The sequence below is a fragment of the Mastigoproctus giganteus genome, chromosome 2 (assembly GCF_048544385.1).
Source record: "Mastigoproctus giganteus isolate SK-2022 chromosome 2, ASM4854438v1, whole genome shotgun sequence".
NCBI classification, from domain to species: domain Eukaryota; kingdom Metazoa; phylum Arthropoda; class Arachnida; order Uropygi; family Thelyphonidae; genus Mastigoproctus; species Mastigoproctus giganteus.
The window spans coordinates 170,191,828-170,212,180 of record NC_143576.1 but is presented as its reverse complement, the minus strand read 5'-3'; the positions used below and the strand labels follow the sequence as shown (position 1 = coordinate 170,212,180).

The following is a 20,353-nucleotide window of genomic DNA, read 5'->3' as shown; positions in this document are numbered from 1 at the left end:
TTGACGGTCCACTCTGTTACAACCCCAGTATCAACAGATCCACCTTCACCACTTACGGTTTTCCAAGAAATTTTATGCCGAGTTTTGAACTTGTCTAGCCATCCCACAGAAGCTTTGAACTCATTTACTCCCATAGATTTCGCAACCTCCAAAGCCTTTTCCCTAATAATATAGGCCCATTAATAGGAATTTTTTTAGCACGTTTGCGACAAAACCACTCGTACGTAACATTGTCAAGTTGAAGTCCAACAGCTTTCGGGAATGATTTTTGAACCTGATCATTTCCGTGTTGCCAAAATTGTTTGAGCAGTTCATTTTTTTTCTTTAGGATGTCGCTTACCTGCGTCTTCCCGATTTTGAATTTTACAGCAAGATTGCGAACGCTATTTTTTTGCCGATCATACGCATTAATGAGTTCGACTTTATCTTTTAAAGTTAAATGTTTACGAGAAAACATTGTGCACTTCACACGACACTGAACAAAACTGAAAACTGAAACTGAAAAGACGAAAGGCCGACCATATTCCCCCCCTTGCTCACACCGAATTCATCAGAAGTTTTACACGTGCCTTAAAATTCTTGAAAAAGGGTTAGAACCACGACGTAAACCTTGATAAAATTCAGAGAATCGGAAATAGAAAATAAACACACGATTGAGGCAATATGTGGAAGAAAAGTTCCTAGAAAAAGGGCCGTAAGCTCGCCCACTGTCCGTTATGGGGAGATCAAATTAAGTGCTAATCTAAACGAAACAGTGCAGATTGCCTGTCCACGTCCGTTACAGAGAATGTCCACTAGATAGAAGCTGCAAACACGTTAAAAACCAATAGAGGTGAGTTGGGGAATTTGAAAATGTCCGTTGTAGAGAGATGTCCGTTAACGAGGTGTCCGTTAGAAGTTTCACTGTGTGTGTGTGTGTGTGTGTGTGTGTATATATATATATATATATATATATATATATCAAGAACATAACACAATTCTTCATTAAACCAAGCTTTATATGCAAAGGTGGGAGAAGAAACTTTTTTGGTTCAACCAGTGAGGATCATATTTTATATTACTTCTTCCTGGTAAAATTCCTCCTCTTTTCCCACTCCTGCACAATATGTTTTTCGGTTACATGTGACTGTCCCACAAACATAGAAAATGATAGTATATTGTGAAACTGTCCCGTAGGTCAATGAGTAATCCGATTATTTTAAGATCACCACAAAAAATTCCACACAGACATTCCAAGCAAAATCATGGAACTTTATTGTACTCAGGATCAGAATGCATATCAATTGTGCAGAAAAACTGCCTTTAAAATTAATTTTAGGGCATCAATAAATATATGGCATTCATTGGGATTGTGTTATGTCCAGTTCATTCAGAAGACCTAATATCAAATACAGCCTTCCATGATTAAATATTTTTAAAATGTTATGTAACGTTTCAATAGTCTGTAATTTTGGTTCCTGCTTCAAGTAACTTTCCCTCTTGTAATCTATACCTAAGAAGTTCTGCTTCCTTTTAGATAAGTTTAAATCACAAACTAAATTAATGTCATTAAATTCTTCTTGCTTAATTAAGCATAGCATACTGTAATTTTCTGGCTGGCAGTCCAAATTGGTTGAAGTGGATGGACCGAAGTTGGCAACACAAGAATCCTTGCTATATTCATCACTGCTTCCTTTATCCACGATTTTGGAGGATCTGTTATTAGCATTATCTAAAAAAAAGACCTTATTGCAGATGATACGTTACAATATTTGATATTGTACTTGCTTATCTTTTATCCTCCACTAATATATCAGCTGATATATTAGTCTAGTTACTCACCTGATAACTTATATTCTTCCCATACATTTTTCTACTTCATCGGTTCATCTTTATTCATTTTGGAATAAATTCTGAATAATATCTCTTCATTGGTATAAAAAACTTAGTAGTTGATAAGATTACTTCCTTAACACCTTGAGTCCTTGAGGTTGTCACAGACAATCTCTCAGATAGGCCAGACAAGCTGTACTTGCTACCTGGGAGTCTAAAACGCTGATGGAACTGATATTCGGGCGACATTCAAGTCAAGTGGACCCAATTTTGACAAAGTCCAGACAGTCTGTGACAAATCCTCTGCTTGCACCTTCACAATGGTGGGACTGTTAGTAACCCTGGGTATAACCTCCATGCACAAGCACACTGTGGGTGACCACCCAGGTGTGAACCAACTAAGCATGGGTTGAGGTGTGGCACCCACAGCACATGGAGGAATGCCACCACTCTGTGTTACCAGACAATACTAGGTGGTAGATGACTCTCATCAATTGGTGCAATACCACCACTTTGCTTATTGGAGGCTTGAAGTGGTAGAACCCATGTTTAGTCTCTGGGGATAAGTTCCAGTCAACCCTTCCCTCATCTCTTCCATCATGCAGTATGACTGATGACTTTTGAGGTTATGATGAACATCGTGGCAAGATCCAATCTTCCTTACATTTCAAGAGTATGGCTCTAAAACAGTGTTCACAGGCCGGCTGCTAGTTAATACACTGGACTAAACCTATTAGTAACTCTTTAGGAGGCTTCTGGATCAGCTAGTGTATAATCTTGCTATCTCTACTCTGCCAGATAGTGACTGGAGGGAGTCCAAGTAGTGTGTATGCGGGGGGCATTGTCGAGGCCACATTATGTCAAGGATCTGAGTATATTTTTACCATGTGTACGCCATATCCAAAAATTTCATTACTTCATACAGCATGTCCCCCCCCCCACTTTTTCTTACTATTGAATACACCATGAATCGGCAAACTAATCATCATCGTTCTACTCTTCCGTTTGACACGGGTCGAGTCCCTATTTAGATATCATCCTCTTGGATCTTGCATCATTTGTTGACAACTCAAAGCCTGTGTTTTCCTTTAGGCATTGGAACCATTGTCTTTTGGGTCTTCCTGGTGGTCTCCTATCTCCAATTCTTCCTGTCAATACTACATTAGGCAGCCTTTGTTGTTTCATCCGGTTCACATGTCCAAACCACTGGAGTTGTTTTTTTGTAGATCTGCTCTATTATTCTGCATTCAAAATTTAGATCTCTCCTTACTTGTTCATTAGTTTTATGTTCTCTCCAATTTGTTTTTTTGATTTTCCTTAGACATCTCATTTCAAATGACTTTATTTTTCGCCTTTCTTTCTTATTCATTCTCCAATTCTCTGATCCATAAAGTTGATGTGGGTATGATGACAGTTTCATATAGTTTAATTTTTAGACTATTTGAGATTTCATTGCTCTTCCATATGTTTTTGAGTTTTTTCATGTTTGTCCATCTAATGTCTGTGATTAATTTGGTCAATATTACTTAGGTTTCCGGTTCTTAGAGATCCCAGGTATACAAATTTTTATACTTGTTCTATATGTTGATTTTGGATGATTATGTTTATGTCTTCTATGTTTTTTCCGATTTGCATTACTTTGGTTTTATTTATATTAATTCCATAATTGTTGCGTGCTTTATTGATGTTTGTTAATATTTCTTTTAGTTGTTCTTTGGTTTCTGTTAAAATCACAATATCATCTGCATATTTTATGTGGTTTATATTTTTTCCATTTATTATTGAGCCTCCTTTTTCAATTGATTTCATTAGTTCTTCTAGGTAGATATTAAATAGATATGGAGATAAAGGGCATCCCTGATTGACTCCTTTTTCTATTTCAAATTCCTCTGTTTTAAGGTTGTTGAATTTTACAATTGCTCTTGTATTTTTGTAGAAATTGTTTACAACCACGATTATTTCATGATTAAGTGGGATTTTTTGTGGTTGCTTCGTTAAATTTTCTCTGTTTACAGAGTCAAATGCCTGCTTGAAATCTATGAAGCACAGATAATGAAGTTTCTTCTTATTCCAATATTTTTCTGCAATGATGTTTAGTGTGAATATTTGGTCTATTGTTGATCTGTCTTTTCTAAATCCTGCTTGTTCTTCCCCTATTGTTTCTTCATATGTTTTAAGTATCCTATTTTGTAAGATCCTTATAAATATTTTATATATATGGTTTAAATATATGGTTTTATATATATGGTTTAAAAGGGTAATGGGTCTATAATTCTGACAATTTTCTTAATCTCCTTTTTTGTGTATAGGTACTATTATTCCACTTTTCCAGTCTTCTGGTATATTACTTGTAAATAAAATTAGATTAAACAATTGTGCAAGGTGTTTTAACATTGCATCGCCTCTGAATTTCTATAGTTCTGCTCAGATCCATCATTTCCAGGTGAATTGGCTAGCTGATTTCTGAACTTCTTTTGTTATCGAGGGTGATTTATCTCTTCTATTATCTAAGGTAAGAGCGTTTTTTCATTCCCCTTTGAACAGGGTTTGGTAATATTCTTTCCATATTTTTTTACTTTCTTATTCCAAAGGTGTTTTTCCTTCTGCTTGGAAATTTGCTCATATCCAGCCAGTTCCTAAAAAGGGTGACAAATCCCTCCCATCCAATTATCGTCCCATTGCAATTGCTTCTATTCTTTCTAAAGTAATGGAGAAATCAATTAACCGCCAACTCTTAAACTACCTAGAAACCTTCCATCTGATCAACGATCGCCAGTATGGATTCTATAAGTGTCGATCCACAGGTGATATTCTGGCTGATGTTACCCATTTATGGACAAATTCAATGGAAAAGTTCGGTGAAACACAAGCAGTTGCTCTTGACATCTCAAAGGCTTTCGATCATGTTTGGCATAAAGGTCTTCTAAACAAGCTTCCATCTTATGGTTTGCCAACTTTTTTTTGTAATTGGTTATCCAGTTTTCTCTCTGATCACTAAGTGAGGGCAATGGTAGATGGCTCTTTATCTTCTAACTTCTCCACTAGTGCTGGTGTCCCCCAAGGTTCAGTTCTTTCCCCCACTCTTTTCCTCTTGTATATTAATGACCTTTTTCCACTGACTGGAAATCCTATCCATAGTTTTGCCGATGATAGCACATTGCATTCCACTTTCCATTTTGAGAAACCTTGCCCTGCTCAATCAGCTTCAATTTCTCGAATATCCGCTACTAATTCCTTAAATGCCAATCTCCGGGTATTTCTCCAGTGGGGCAAAGACAACTTAGTTGATTTCAATCCTTCTAAAACTCGGTCTTGTCTTATATGTCGCAAAAAGGATTCTTCTGCTCCTATGCTTATCTTTGGTGACACTCAGATTTGTAGGCAAAATGATATATCTCTTTTGGGGATTACCCTTACTTCTAATCTCTCTTGGCACAAGCATATTACAAATATTGCTTCCTCTGCATCTTAAAAAATTGGTTTCCTCTTTTGCTCTCGGCGTTACCTTTCTTCCAAATAGCTGTTCACTCTGACAAAATGCAAATCCACCCTACCATGGAATATTGTTCCCACGTCTGGGGCGGTGCCCCCAAAACCTCTCTTAAGCTTCTAGATTCCATTCAGAAGAGGGCAGTTAGGTTAATTAATGACTCTTCTCTAACGGAGTCTCTTCACTTGCTGTCTCATAGACGTACTGTTTCTGCTGCATGCCTTTTCTACAGATACTTCCATGGGCACTGGTCTTCTGAATTGGCTTCTATAATTCCCGCTCTTTCTTTCAAAATAGTCTGAACAAGTGCAGCCACCAGCCAACATCCATTTACTGTCCAACTTCAAATTCACAGAACCAACTTTTCATCTTCCTCGTTTATTCATTCAACTGCCGTTTTCTGGAACAACCTCCCTTCATACGTATTTCAGTCTACAGTAATTACAGTCTACAGAAGTTCAAGTGTAATGTCAACAAATATCTTATTTCATCTTCTCAACCTCCGACTCAAGCACAGTACCAAGTACTATAGGTTCTAATACTCGTGTTTGGGGTTTCAAAAAAAAAAAAAAAAAAAAACATTAACTCCATCATAGGATTTTTAATCCACTTGGAAGGTAAATCAGCTGACTTTAAGAACCATTTTCTCCCGATTTGACAGAAGAAAAGCCTGTTATTTTTGTCAAGCAACCTTCGTCAGCTGCTAACTAATTCAGCCATAGTGAGAAGAAAGCCCAAAAATTCCCTCCCCATTCTAGATAAACTCAATCCTGGATTATACATGATTGTCACCATGTATCACCCAGTAACAGCAAAAGTGCTAAACACTTGGCATTTGTTTGCGACACTGGTTGGACCCAATGAGAATAATTTAAAAACTACCTAATATCATTAGCCCATGCTGCTTTCCAGGTTACTAAACAGAAGTACTGCACTAATCAATTTTACCTATGCTTATGGCTGTCAAGAAGTGTTAGGTGATTCAGTTTTATAAATCACCTAAGATGCCTCAGTGACATTGCCAGCTGCTAACTAATTCAGCCATAGTGAGAAGAAAGCTCAAATACCCTCCCCAATTTAGATAAACTTAATCCCGGATTATACATGATTGTCGCCATGTATTGCCCAGTAACAGCAAAAGTGCTAAACACTTTGCATTTGGTTGCAACACTGGTTGGACCCAATGAGAATAATTGAAAAACTACCTAATATCATTAGCCAACATATGTTAATGATATTAGGTAGTTTTTCAGGTTACTAAACACAAGTACTGCACTAATCAATTTTACCTATGCTTATGGCTGTCAAGAAGTGTTAGGTGAATCAGTTTTATAAATCACCTAAGGTGCCTCAGTGACAACAGCAAGCATTCCTACACCCCTTCTATTTAAGAACATTCCACCAAAACAACAGTCTCTCCTGTTTCATAGGGATGGGATAACCCACGGACAGTTTTTCCCGTTTAAAAGGCATGGGTCAAGCTAAGAGAAATTCTATCAAAAACCTTGTGCACTGATTGACAAGGTTCTCTTCATGTACTGCCTACCAGTGTCTATAAATTCCACACTTTCAAATTCAGCACTTTTCTGGCTTTTTCTCTCAACATTGCCTCATAACATGAAGTAACTCCCAAGATCACCTATGCTTATTATTATTAGCATCATACTTCACTATCACCTTTTATGCCCTTAAAAGATAACCATATCTCCACCCTTATACTATTAACTTTCCCCTGGAGTATATATTCTGGTGATATTTCACCTATCCTATCCTTTCTGCATATTATCTACTTTCTCTGACAACAGTCACCAAGAGCTACTTCCTGTGGTACCAGCACCTTCTGCTATTGTGATTGCAGTGAGTTGCCCGATGCATGAGAATAATCTAGCAGTGAGCTGGACAGCTGAGTACTTAATGGCCCCCCTTCACTTTTAAGTCTTTTGAAGGCAACAACTCTTCTCTTCAAGCAATCAAATTTGATCATCAAGAATTGAATTCTTGCTCTCTTTGCAGTCATCTCGACACACATACTGTGCATATTGCGAACAATAAGATCCTGATTCATAGAAGGAAATGGCCTTGGTAATTTTTCTCTAAGCTAAAAGCATTCTCACTGCCTGCTCTAACCATTTTCTTATATGTATGGTCTGAAGCATGATTTTAGTTAAAATTTAAAGTGAACACCTCACTATCACAGTAATAATAAGAAATATACAAGTACAATAATACCACATTATTTCCACTTACTACAGCAGGATATATATATTAATTACATTATGTATTACATTATAAAACTGATAACTGATAAACTATAAAGACATTAATAATATTAGTTATACACCTATGAAATTAGGTAAAAGAATAGTAAAGAATTGTACTTATATCAGTACAATGAACATAATGGTAGAAAAAAAATTCTCCCCTACTCCACTACCATTTTGTGAATTACTTGTCCAAGAAAGTTATGCCTACAAAATCATATAAACAACTTTCACCACAAGTCTGAAACAAAGTGATATCAAAAATCTAATAAATTTTAGAAACGTTTTGGTTCATTTTCAATTTATATCACTGAATGTGCTATAATTTAAGACAGTGGTCTCAAACTCAAATTGCATACAGGCCGAATGCACGATCTAAAAGCAGCTGACAGGCCGGAATTTTTTTTTAAAACAAAATGAGAGTGAATATATATTGCACCGTACTTACCCCTAATTCAGTGGTTTTCAACTGGGGTGACATGGCACCTTAGGATGCCCTAACAACATTCCAGGGGTGCCACGTAATTTGAGTTTAAGTTACTTAAACTTATTATTTTTTAATTTATATGTTTATTTCATTATAAAAAGGTGTACAGTATCTTTTTAATTTTGGTGGTGATCTATAATTGATGTTTACTTAGTACCTTTGTATAAAGAATAAAATTATATACTGTATATATATAATTTGTATTATGAAATGTAATTTTTATAATTATATTATTGTAATAAATATCATATAACATATATATTTTTTAATATTACACAGAGAGAGAGAGAGAGAATCAGATTTAACAGACAGAAAATTGAGTAGGGATGCCGCAAAATAAAATAAATTACTTAGGGGTGCCGTTATTAAAAAAAAAAGGTTGAAAACCGCTGCCCTAATGTATGGATACCACCCCTTTATAACCTGGCGTGATGCGTGTGTGTGGTGTGTTGCGTGTAAGTTTATAATAAGTTTGGAAATTTTACTTTTAAAGTTTAATTTGCCTCGAACATGGTTTAATTGAAAATTTATTTCAATAATGTTCAATTGTATTTTCTACAATGATTTTCTCTATATTTTTTATTTCTCAAACTTATATTTTTCTCCTTCTCTCCATGGCTAAAATTATGACTCTTTTGGTGCCCAATCACTTACTAAATATTTATCAAAACATACATAAACAATAATAATAATAATGCAAAGGAAAAAATTCAAATTTATATTTATTTTCTATCTGAAATCTAAAGGTTGGTACCTGCAAGAAATTTCTGTTGGTTACACTTTGTAATTCAAATGTATTGACAGCTAAATATTAAATTTTCAGACTGAAATTTATTTCAAATAATTCTAATATGTTGAATTAACCACTAAATAACTTACTTTTAACTTAAACAAAAATAAACAAATTATGAAAACTTTCCAAGTGGGACAAAACTTGAGAATAAATAATGACAACCTATTCCCTTTCTTTTATTTATTAAATTTTTATTCGACATATGCAGAAAAAATACAAATGTTTGTATGTAAATAATTATAAACTTCTTTATTTCTTACTACAACTTCACACTTGATGGCGTTTCGATTCTGATAAAGTTTGTAGCCTTGGAGAAAAATTACTAGAAACTATCTTCATCACGGATTGTAGATGCTCATCGGTCAATCGGGTTCTTTTCTTAGACTTATTAATTTTCAATGCGAAAAAAACTGTTCACATATAAATGTACTCCCAAACAAAGCGATTATTCTTATTGCAAAAATTCGTAACTGGGCGTATTTATCTTTTGACAAGTACAAATAAAAGTTAATCAAATCTGTATCTTCAAATCTTTGAATAAGATTTATATCACACTGTAAATTAATTAGCTCCATTTGTAGATTTTCTGGTGCAGTAATGAAAATAATGTAAAATCGGACTCCAAATCATTAAAATCTTTAAATCTTTCTTCAAATTCTTGTCGTAATAATGCTATTTTTCTTACATATTCTTGAGATTTTTCATTTGAAATAATAGGGCAGGATTTAAGATGTAGGAAATTTGATTCCAGTTGTGTTTCCCATAATTGCAATTTAACTTTAAAAGCTTCAATACAAGTCAGTGATAAGTTTATTCTTTCCTTGCAGCTCTTTATTAAGAATATTTAAATGGCCAGTTAAGTCAACAAGAAATGCTAAATTTGTTATCCAAGTATCATTATGTAGCTCGTCAATGGGTTTTATTTTTTTTGTGTCATGAAAATTTTGATTTCATTTATTAAATCAAAAAACCTTTTTTAATTCAGCTCCTTGACTTAACACCTCATCTCGTTATAATAAATCATTTCTCCGTACTCACTTTCAATTTCTTCAAGCAATGCAACAAATTCTCGACGATTCAGAGCTCATCCATGGATAAAGTTTACTGTTTTAGTTACTGTTTCCATAAAATTATCCATCTGCAAACTTTTGGCACAAAGTGCTTCTTGATGAATAATGCAAAAATTATTCTGAAATTTTTCTTCTTTCACTATATTTCTTAATTTTACCACTATTCCATTTTTTTTACCAACCATAGCAGCTGCAAATCTTTCTCCCAACTTAATTTATATTTATCTATTGCAGTTTTTATTTCAGAAAAAATATCCTGTGCACCAGTTTTTCCTTTCATAGGAATTATTTCCAATAATTTCCAATAATTCCTCAATTACTTCAAATTCATCAGTAACACCTTGTATGAAAATGGCAAGTTGTGCTATATCTGTGATGTCAGTGCTCTCATCGACTGCTATCGAGAATGCTGCAAATATACTTTCTTTTAACTGACATCGTAAATCACTAGCGATTTCATTAATATGTTCTGCTACCATGTTGGCTGACAAACTAATATTTTTAAGTAATTGTTGTTTGCCAGGACAAAAGTTCAGCAGACTTAATCAAACAATCTTTAAGGAATTCGCCATCATTAAATGGTTTTGATCATTTTGCAATGATGTGCGCGAGAGCAAAACTTGCATGAACTGTTGCTTCACTGGATTTATTTGCTTCAGTAAAAAAAATTTTGTTGTCATTGTAAGCCAGATTTCAGAAACTAACTTTTCTTCCTTCAATTTGCCTTCCAACATTTCAAATTTTTCTTTATGATTTGTTTCGTAATGGCGATGTAAATTGTATTCTTTTGGAACTGATATTCCCTTATTACAAATAAAACATACAATTTTATTGCACACAACACCACAAAAGTACATCATTTCCCATTTATCTTGAAAAACACGTCCTTCTTCGTCCACTTTTCGTTTACCCTTTGTTAAAGACATGGCTTGCAGTTTAATCTCTTAATTAAAATCACTATTATAATTTTATTTACAACTTTAATTTAACAAGATGAATTTTCATATGAAAGCAACACTCAAAAGTTATGCACAATTCTAAATGATAGGTATTGATATAATGTAGAATCTACATTATATCAATACCTATCATTTATCGTTAGATCTACATTGTAGATCTGACAACAAGCATAAATAAACAGGTTTTATAAGCCGTATGTTAGTTTGTCTCCATCTATATAGCAATATGAACTGCGCAGCTGTGCATCCAGCTAACCAACTAGTGACTGACTCAAGGAAAATATATATCAGAAGTACCTACTCAATAGAAAAAAATCGGAAACACCAGAATACTGAAGCGCCACCAACTGTCGGCTGGTGAACTAAATTTACTGATTGTACCAACATGGGAAGTTCTCCCACCTTACCCCAGTCATGTGGCCTGGCATACAAGCATACAGTGACAAGACAAAGCCTCAACCTATTCATTCTCTCTCTTTTTCCTTCAATAGCAGTTGCGCACATAAGCTCAGTCCATATCTCTATGTCTCTAAAACTATAAGCACTGTATTTACAACAAATACATAACTGAAATGCATTCGCGGGCCGTCTAAAATTGCTTCGGGGGCCGGATGTGGCCCGCCAGTTTGAGACCACTGATTTAAGAGTTTACACAAATGCACATAAATTACACATAAATTTTAAAATTTATACATTACTTACTCTAAAGCAAGCTTATGTTTGATAAAATCAATATGTAAAATAAAGACCATAAAATTTTTACCTGTTATTTCATGGTTATCAGTTTCTTCATCATCAGTAAATATCTCATCTTGATAGCGAAAAATATCATTTCGAACATAATACTGCTTTGGTGATTGTGGTGCTAAAACAAAAGTCTGCACAAATCTCCTCATTGGCTGTCCATTATTTGACAACTCACCATTAACCTAAAAAAAATAAATAAAATATATATATATATATATATATATATATATATATATATATATATTTATATATATATATATACCACAAGCAAAATCAAAATTATTTGAATCACGCAAACTAAAGATGTAAAGTTTATGTTATACGTGAAAATGAAATATGTTTGAACAAAATTTTTTTTAGAACTTTAACTAATGGTATTTGGTCTTTTCAAAATTAAAAATAGGGTTACTAAATGATCTGAGGCTATATAGGCTCAGATATACCAGTCAGTTCCCCACGATCCTAGCCCTAAGCTAAGATTGAGGGGAACTGAATTGGTGTTATCATCCAATGTTTATTCCTTGCTTTCTTAGCAAGCATAACCTATTGGTAGGAAATCAATTTATGGCCACTGATAAAACAATTAATGAGCTGCCAGTACAGGATGATGCCAACTAAACTATAAATTACTGGCTGATATATTTTCACTATGGTAGGATGAAAAATATCAAAATATAATGTGGTTTGGTCAATAAAAATTACAGAAACAGGAGATGAATATAGATAAGATGCAGCTAATCAGTAATTATAAACTAAGTGGAAGGAAGGTGTAATCATTTTTAGCAGACTTTGGAAGAAAGTTTAATAGACTGATCTATTATCCTGCAGAATTATATAGGCAAAACTGAAGTTGTAAAGTGAGTGACCAAACAGAATTATTCCTCAATGTCAGAAATATCGCAGAAACTAATGGGGTGGGGGTCCGAACCTAATGGTAAGAGATAAAAATAACAAGGTAAGAAATGCCAATTATATCCACAGTGATATTTTAGGAAAATTTGGAGAGACAGGCAAAATTTAGAGTAATAGTAAAAAGCTACCAGAATTTTGTGCCAGTCACATACCCTTAATTAAACATTTTTAGAATATAGATAGATAAATTTACACGGAAGGAACATAAAAGAAACAAGAAAAAAATTACTACACAATTACTTACAGAAAGGAATTTTAAACAATTTTAAGACAGAGATTACACAGAAAAGGGTCATGGAAAGACTGTTGGTGAATATGTAATTAGATCTGAAATCAGGAGGGGAAATAAAGCTGAATATGGCAATTACCAGACAAATTTTTCACCTTAGTGTACCAGTTAAAATCTATGTATTATAAGTACCTAAACAGTTCAGTTATTGGTAACCACAATTAGTTGGTTTCAGGTTAAAAGGGAGATGCCAGGATTTTTTTTTTTTGCACTAAGATAAATTACATGGAAGTTGTGGGAGCATAACAAAAACACGTATTCAGGATTTGTTGATATTCAAAAAGCATATGAACCTGCTAAACTTATAAACCTGCTATTTCTGAATTTGATAAAAAAATAATAATAATAAAATAATAATGCCATCAAGGATAGCCTTTTAAGGAAATTTAAATGCGAAATTGCAAAGGATGCTATATAGGCCAGAGTAAGGGGTGCTTGCACTACAGTTTAGGGAACACCAAACTGATGTTGAAAAGAGCAACACAGTGAACTTGGAACCAGTGCAACTGTCGTGTGAGGAGGATCACAAGTGGGTTTCGCTAACACAAGTATATTAGCATCTGATAAATATACTATTTGCAGGCTCTACACTGAAGCATTTTGCATTATAGTGCTGCTGAACATAATCAACTGCTGCAGTAGTTGATTATAGCCATGGTCTATAATTTCAAGAACAGAATGCTGGTCCAGACCAAACCTCATAGCTAGTGATGCAAAAGTAGTGGGACAACCATACTTAGCAAACACCAACAACAAAATATTTGGACAATAATTTAATAGTTATAAAATAAAATAGGCAATTCTATTAGCATTTGAAATTATATGGAACAAGACTATTCTATCCTTATATTTTATTTGCATCTAACAAAATTTAATGCAATGGTCTATATGCTCACACAGAAGGGAAAGGGGGGGGAGACTTTCCTTTTCAACAGTTGCTATAGTATAGCAATGCAACTGGTAAATTAATATTTTAGAGATAACACTACACTGCTAAAAGGTTAATCTGCTGTTTAGCCATTGTCATCTTTTAAATAAATGGCAGATTGATCTTTTTTTGGACATACCACTTGTTCGAAAGTACTATGATACCAGAATTTGCTGCAAAAAGACATGGGAGGACAGGATAATCCTGCTAACTTAAATTTTATTTTATTATTACTAAATAAAATTAAATGATTTTATTTATTACCATAATTTTTTATCTTCGACTAACTTAATTATTCTTCATCACATCCATCCAGGTAAAATCTCTATTTCCAGGGGATGGATTTTCATAAATATCATGTTTGGCGTGCTTATAACAATTAGAGTTTCCCCAAATTTCATTAAAATTGGTAATTATTTCTCCCCCCCTTCCCCCCACCAATATATATCACATAGACCATCCATATACAGTATATTATGTTTTTTTTTTTTTTTTTTGCTGTGCATTGATTGGAAGAATAAACAGGAATATGATGACTGGGCAGTAATGAAATGTTCTCAGTTTGTACAAAGAAGTCGTTGCTTTTTACTAACTTTTTTTTTTTTTTTTTTTGTTATAAATCATGAATTATTACCATTTGTTAATGCACCTGAAATGTAATGCACTGCAAACATTAACTAACTTGTTTATAATATAACTATACTTTTATTTATTCAATAACAATTATACAATTATACAATACAATAACAATTATATAGAGCAAACTTATCTGCGAAAAGATCTAAACCTCCCAAGGACTTCCTAATTCATTTCACAAATATACGTGGTCTCAATTCTAATCTCAACGATGTCCATTTCCACTTGCAGTCTGCCAAACCTCGCACTTTTTCTGACAGAATCTCAGTTATCGGTTGATTCAACTACTGCTCATCTCACATGCCCAAATTATTCGCTGTATGATTCCTTTCGCCTCAAAGGTGGTACTTGTGCATATGTCCATTCTGATATTCCCTGTCAGAGACTTGGCAATTTGGAATCTCCTCTCTTTGATCTTCTCTGGCTTAAAATCTCTCTACCTCATTGTGTCAAATTCATCTGTTGTCTCTACCGTTCTCCCAACTCGACTAATCACTTGGAGCTCTTTGACTTCCTCTCGTTGCAACACTTGACTTTCTCCAGTCCAACTCTCCTAACAGTGAGGTAATTTTCCTTGGTGATTTTAATGTTCACAACCCCAGCTGGCTTCCGTTTTCTAGTCACACCGACCCAGCAGGTCGAGATGCTGAGGCTTTTGCAACTACTAATGACCTAGCACAGATTGTTCATTTACTTACAAGAATACCGGACAATCCTAATCATACAGCCAATATGCTCGATCTTTTTCTCACAAACAACCCTTCTAAGTACACGGTCGAAGTGAGAGCTCCTTTAGGCACTTCAGATCACAACTTGGTGATTGTCTCTTCTCCAATGGAATCTTTATCTCATGGCTATTCCCAACCTCGTGTTGTTTGGCATTACAAGAATGCAAAATGGGATGACCTGCGAGACTTCTTTTCTTCTTTTCCTTGGTCGGATTACTGTTTCAAAAGTTCTGATGTCAACGTTTGCTCAGATCGTGTCAGTGAAATTATTCTTGCAGGAATGGAATCCTTTATCCCACACTCCACTTTAAAATCTCGTCCTTTATCTAAACCTTGGTTTTCCAATAAATGTGCTAAGGCTGTCCAAGAGAAGAATGATGCATATCGTAATTGGCTTGTTTCTAATTCTTCAGTTTCATTTTCTGCCTACACCAAAGCTCGCAACAATTGTAAAGCAGTTATTAATCAGTCCAAACTAGAGTTTGAACAGGCTAAGAGTAGAAAACTTGCTTCTTGCTCTAATGGTAGCCAAGCATTCTGGTCTCTTGCCAAAGCTATTGGCCGCAACTTTTGCCCATCTCTGCTCCCACCTCTGTCCAAACCAGATGGTTCTGTTGTCACTTCAGCCAAGGATAAAGCTGACCTGCTAGCATCCCATTTTTCTTCCAGCTCATGTATTAATGATCTTGGTAAAACACCACCCACCATTCCCAACACACTCCATTCAATGCCTCCTGTGGTCTTGGAGGCACCTCCGTAGCCAGGTGGGAAGGAGCAGCAGTGCGTAGCACACGATTCTTGATTAGACAGGGGTTCGAGCCCGTCACCACCAAATACGGAGGATGCGGAAAGGTCAGGGAATGACCACCGCATATCCCGGAGCAATATGGCCTTAGTTGCTAATGCTCCTAAAAACCAAATAACAACATCCTGTGGTCTTCCGTAAAAAGGATATCAGAAGGATTTTGATGAATCTTGATGCTAAGAAAGCTCCAGGTCCTGATGGTATCTCAAAACCTGTGCTCCTGAACTCACTCCTATTCTTTACCGCCTTTTTTCACTTTCTTATTCTAAAGGTGTTTTTCCTTCTGCTTGGAAATTTGCTCATATCCAGCCAGTTCCTAAAAAGGGTGACAAATCCCTCCCATCCAATTATCGTCCCATTGCAATTACTTGTACTCTTTCTAAAGTAATGGAGAAATCAATTAACCGCCACTCAAACTACCTAGAAACCTTCCGTCTGATCAACGATCACCAGTATGGATTCCGTCAGTGTCGATCCACTGGTGATATTCTGGCTTATGTTACACATTTATGGACTAATTCAATGGAAAGGTTCGGTGAAACACAAGTAGTTGCTCTTGACATCTCAAAGGCTTTTGATCGTGTTTGGCATAAAGGTCTTCTAAACAAGCTTCCATCTTATGGTTTGCCAACTGTTTTTAGCAATTGGTTATCCAGTTTTCTCTCTGATCGCTCACTGAGGGTGATGGTTGATGGCTCTCTGTCTTCTAACTTCTCCATTAATGCCAGTGTCCCCCAAGGTTCAGTTCTTTCCCCCACTCTTTTCCTCTTGTATATCAATGACCTTCTTTCACTGACTGGAAATCCTATCCATAGTTTTGCCGATGATAGCACATTGCATTCAACTTTCCATTTTGAGAAACCTTGTCCTGCTCAATCAGCTTCAACTTCTCGAAAATCTGCTCCCAATTCCTTAAATGCCGATCTTCAGGTAATTCTCCAGTGGGGCAAAGAAAACTTAGTTGATTTCAACCCTTCTAAAACTCAGTCTTGTCTTATATCTCGCAAAAAGGATCCTTCTGCTGCTATGCTTATCTTTAGTGACACTCCAATTTCTAGGCAAAAGGATATATCTCTTTTGGGGATTACCCTGACTTCTAATCTCTCTTGGCACAAGCACATTACAAATATTGCTTCCTCTGCATCTAAAAAACTTGGTTTTCTGTTTCGCTCTCGGCGTTACTTTTCTTCCAAACAGCTGCTCACTCTGTATAAAACGCAAATCCGCCCTGCCATGGAATATTGTTCCCACATCTGGGGTGGTGCCCCCAAAACCTCTCTCAGGCTTCTTGATTCCATTCAGAAGAATGGCAGTTAGGTTAATTAATGACTCTTCTCTAACGGAGTCTCTTCACTTGCTGTCTCATAGACGTACTGTTTCTGCTGCATGCCTTTTCTACAGATACTTCCATGGGCACTGGTCTTCTGAATTGACTTCTATAATTCCCGCTCTTTCTTTCAAAATAGTCTGAGCAAGTGCAGCCACCAGCCAACATCCATTTACTGTCCAACTTCAAATTCACAGAACCAACTTTTCATCTTCCTCGTTTATTCATTCAACTGCCGTTTTCTGGAACAACCTTCCTTCATACGTATTTCCTGAAAATTACAATCTACAGACGTTCAAGTCCAATGTCAACAAATATCTTCTTTCGTCTTCTCAATCTCCAACCCAAGCACGGTACTAAGTACTATAAGTTCTAATACCTCTCGTGTTTGGGGTCCACATAAAAAAAAAAAAAAAAAAAAATTCTATGCTCAAAGGTATAGAATTTTCCATATTCTTTATGCTGAAGCCATTTTGTCCACAAATTTTAAGGGGTAAAAAGGTAACCCTATCCCTAAAGGCCGATTTTACACGATACACTTTGATGAAAAATAGAATGAATCTTCACCACTGAATTGTGAAGTGAAAGGAGATTCGTGTTTAGACTTGTCACTAACAGAAAATCACATAATCCACTCCACGTGAGATAGTAAATGCCTCAATTCATATTATCTATAAACAATTGACTGTAGTATTATCACTTCAAAAATAAAATGCAACTTATGTCATCATTAGTAGGTAAACAATGGTTCACATACTGCAATATTTTAGCAGTATCAGAATCATTTTCAAGGAAATGGAATAGAGAAGACCAAGATGCATTTAAAAACCACCTTGGAATGTTTGAAGATCAACCATAGTTGCTTTTAAGACCGATGCCATTAATACATAGATAATATCACCCAGTTCAGCTCCACTTTTTTTAAACTTCACCCTTGACAGTTCTGCTGCATAATGCATTCTGTTCATTTTAATCTTTGCTTTCCCACCTATTAAATTTAAATCCAACATCAAAAATTGAATGCCATTTCCCAGAGCTGCCTTCTTTTTTGTAATCAAGGTTAACTGTATGGTAAACATTCGAGACTTTCAAGACCTAACAATTTAAGGAGTGTGTTCTTCTCACCATTTGAAAACTATGTTGGCAAATAGACAAATTCTGTATGATCCAGTAAAGTTTTAATAATAAACAATAAATGACATGTAACTTTTAGGGTTAAAAGGACCACTTTAACTATGTTGGCATTATAAACTTATCAAAATTATAGCACAAAATTTACTGAAGCTGAATACACTATGCTTACATGCAATAATTGCATTCACTACTGATGATCAACCCAAAGTGAACCAAATTAGATATCACCCTATCCCTTCCACCATTCATCCTTGATGCTCACTTTTGCTGAATTGTTATTTATACAATTCCCTTTCCTTTCTTATGATTCACATTGGATGTTCAACAAAATGTGTCAAAATTGACCTTAACTGAAGAATAGAAAATGAATCTCTTTTCTTCAAGTGTCTACACACATAACACTATTGCCCTGAAATAGAAATAAATTATTCTTGGAATTACACACATAAATACACAGTTTTTGGGGAAATTCTTGTCTCCTCTGCAACATGTGCTCGTTTTTTTTTTTTTTTTTTTTTTGTGAACTCAAATGCTACAAACTATAAATGACTGAATACAATTAAAACAGATGAGGGGGGGGAAGACATTCATCTGCCAGGGCACCCACCTCTTAGCAACCATAAGGCACCAGCATCCAAAACAACCAAGGACCATAGCATTTCAATAAACTCTAATAAACTTGACAAAGTTCAGAGTTTATTGAAATGAGAGGCATACATATGCAAACCACTAACAAAGTATTTACCCAGTATTTCCAAACTGCCAGACTTTCTTTTAGTCTTCAATATTAGAAGTGGATGAGGGCAGTTTAATAGAAAAGACTTTTCAAACTTTGACTCTTGCCTTTTAAGCTGATATCCTGTAAGGTGAGATGCATACAACAATCAAATGAAGTTGGCCACTAAATTGAAGTCATTCATAGAAGCTTTCACTCCAGGCACATAGGCTTTCTTCCTTTCTTGTAATGGAAACCATGCCAGCATGGTTTCCATCAGAAGAATGAACAGGAATATTCTTTGTCATGCAGGGAAGGCTATGTATAATAATGGAGTACGACTGCTAGCAAAAATACTCAAGTAACTCTGCTTTATGGCCTGTCATAAGCAAAGGCACATACAGCAGACATAGAAGTAGAGACACTAAACAGTGGACAACTTGAAATGGTTTCCTGGTTCAATCAATTGCATTTCTAAATGCAACATGTAGTAGTAGTAGTGGCATGTGATGCAAGAAAGCAAGTGTATGAGCTTATGCAGCATCAGCCAAAAAAAAGAGAAAAAAAAAAAAAATCACACCATTCCCTCCAAATGCCTGTCCAGTTCCTCCTTAAATTTATTCAACCTATCAACTTCCACAATGACAGGTGGAAGTTTGTTCCAGCAATTAACCACCCGCTGGCTAAAGGCAAATTTCCACACATCTGTCTTTTCTTAATTTGAATTTATGCCCCCTTAGGTTCGTAATCTGAACAAGTGGAAGGATCCCATCAGAATTCAGCGTGCTCAACCCATTCAAGGCCTTATACACCTCAATCAGATCACCGCACAGGTGCCTAGTCTCCAGCCACTGCAATTTGCAGAACTTAAGCCTCTCTTGGTAAGAGGATCCCTTCATTCCCCTCACTAATCTTGTTGCCCTTCTCTGTACACGCTCAAGTAAATCTACATCCTTCCTAAAATGAGGCCTCCAGACCTGTACGCAGTACTCAAGGTGTGGTCTGACCATTGCCTTATACAGAGGGACAATCATCTTCTCCCTGCTAGCAAAATTCCTATATATCATTGACAAAACCCCATGAAAAAACCCCATAATAACTCAGAAAACTTCATATCTGACTGCACAATTACTCCCAGGTCTTTTTCATTTTCTACCACCTTAAGCGTAGTACCACACAGTTGGTACGTATCTCTGGGGTTACTTCTACCCATATGCAGTACTTTGCATTTGTCAAGGTTAAACTTCAGTTGCCACTTCT

At 35.5% G+C, this 20,353-nt stretch overlaps 1 protein-coding gene across 4 annotated transcripts in view; it reads right to left on the bottom strand.

Annotated features, from left to right (window-relative positions):
- The window catches only part of rin (ras GTPase-activating protein-binding protein 2), a 187,428-nt gene that overhangs the window by 85,817 nt on the left and 81,258 nt on the right, over positions 1-20,353 (bottom strand). For all 4 annotated transcript variants that reach the window (XM_090389638.1, XM_090389641.1, XM_090389639.1 and 1 more), the window contains one exon: positions 11,636-11,801. In XM_090389638.1, the coding sequence (XP_090245764.1) occupies positions 11,636-11,801 (166 nt within the window). The remainder of the gene's footprint in view (positions 1-11,635; positions 11,802-20,353) is intronic.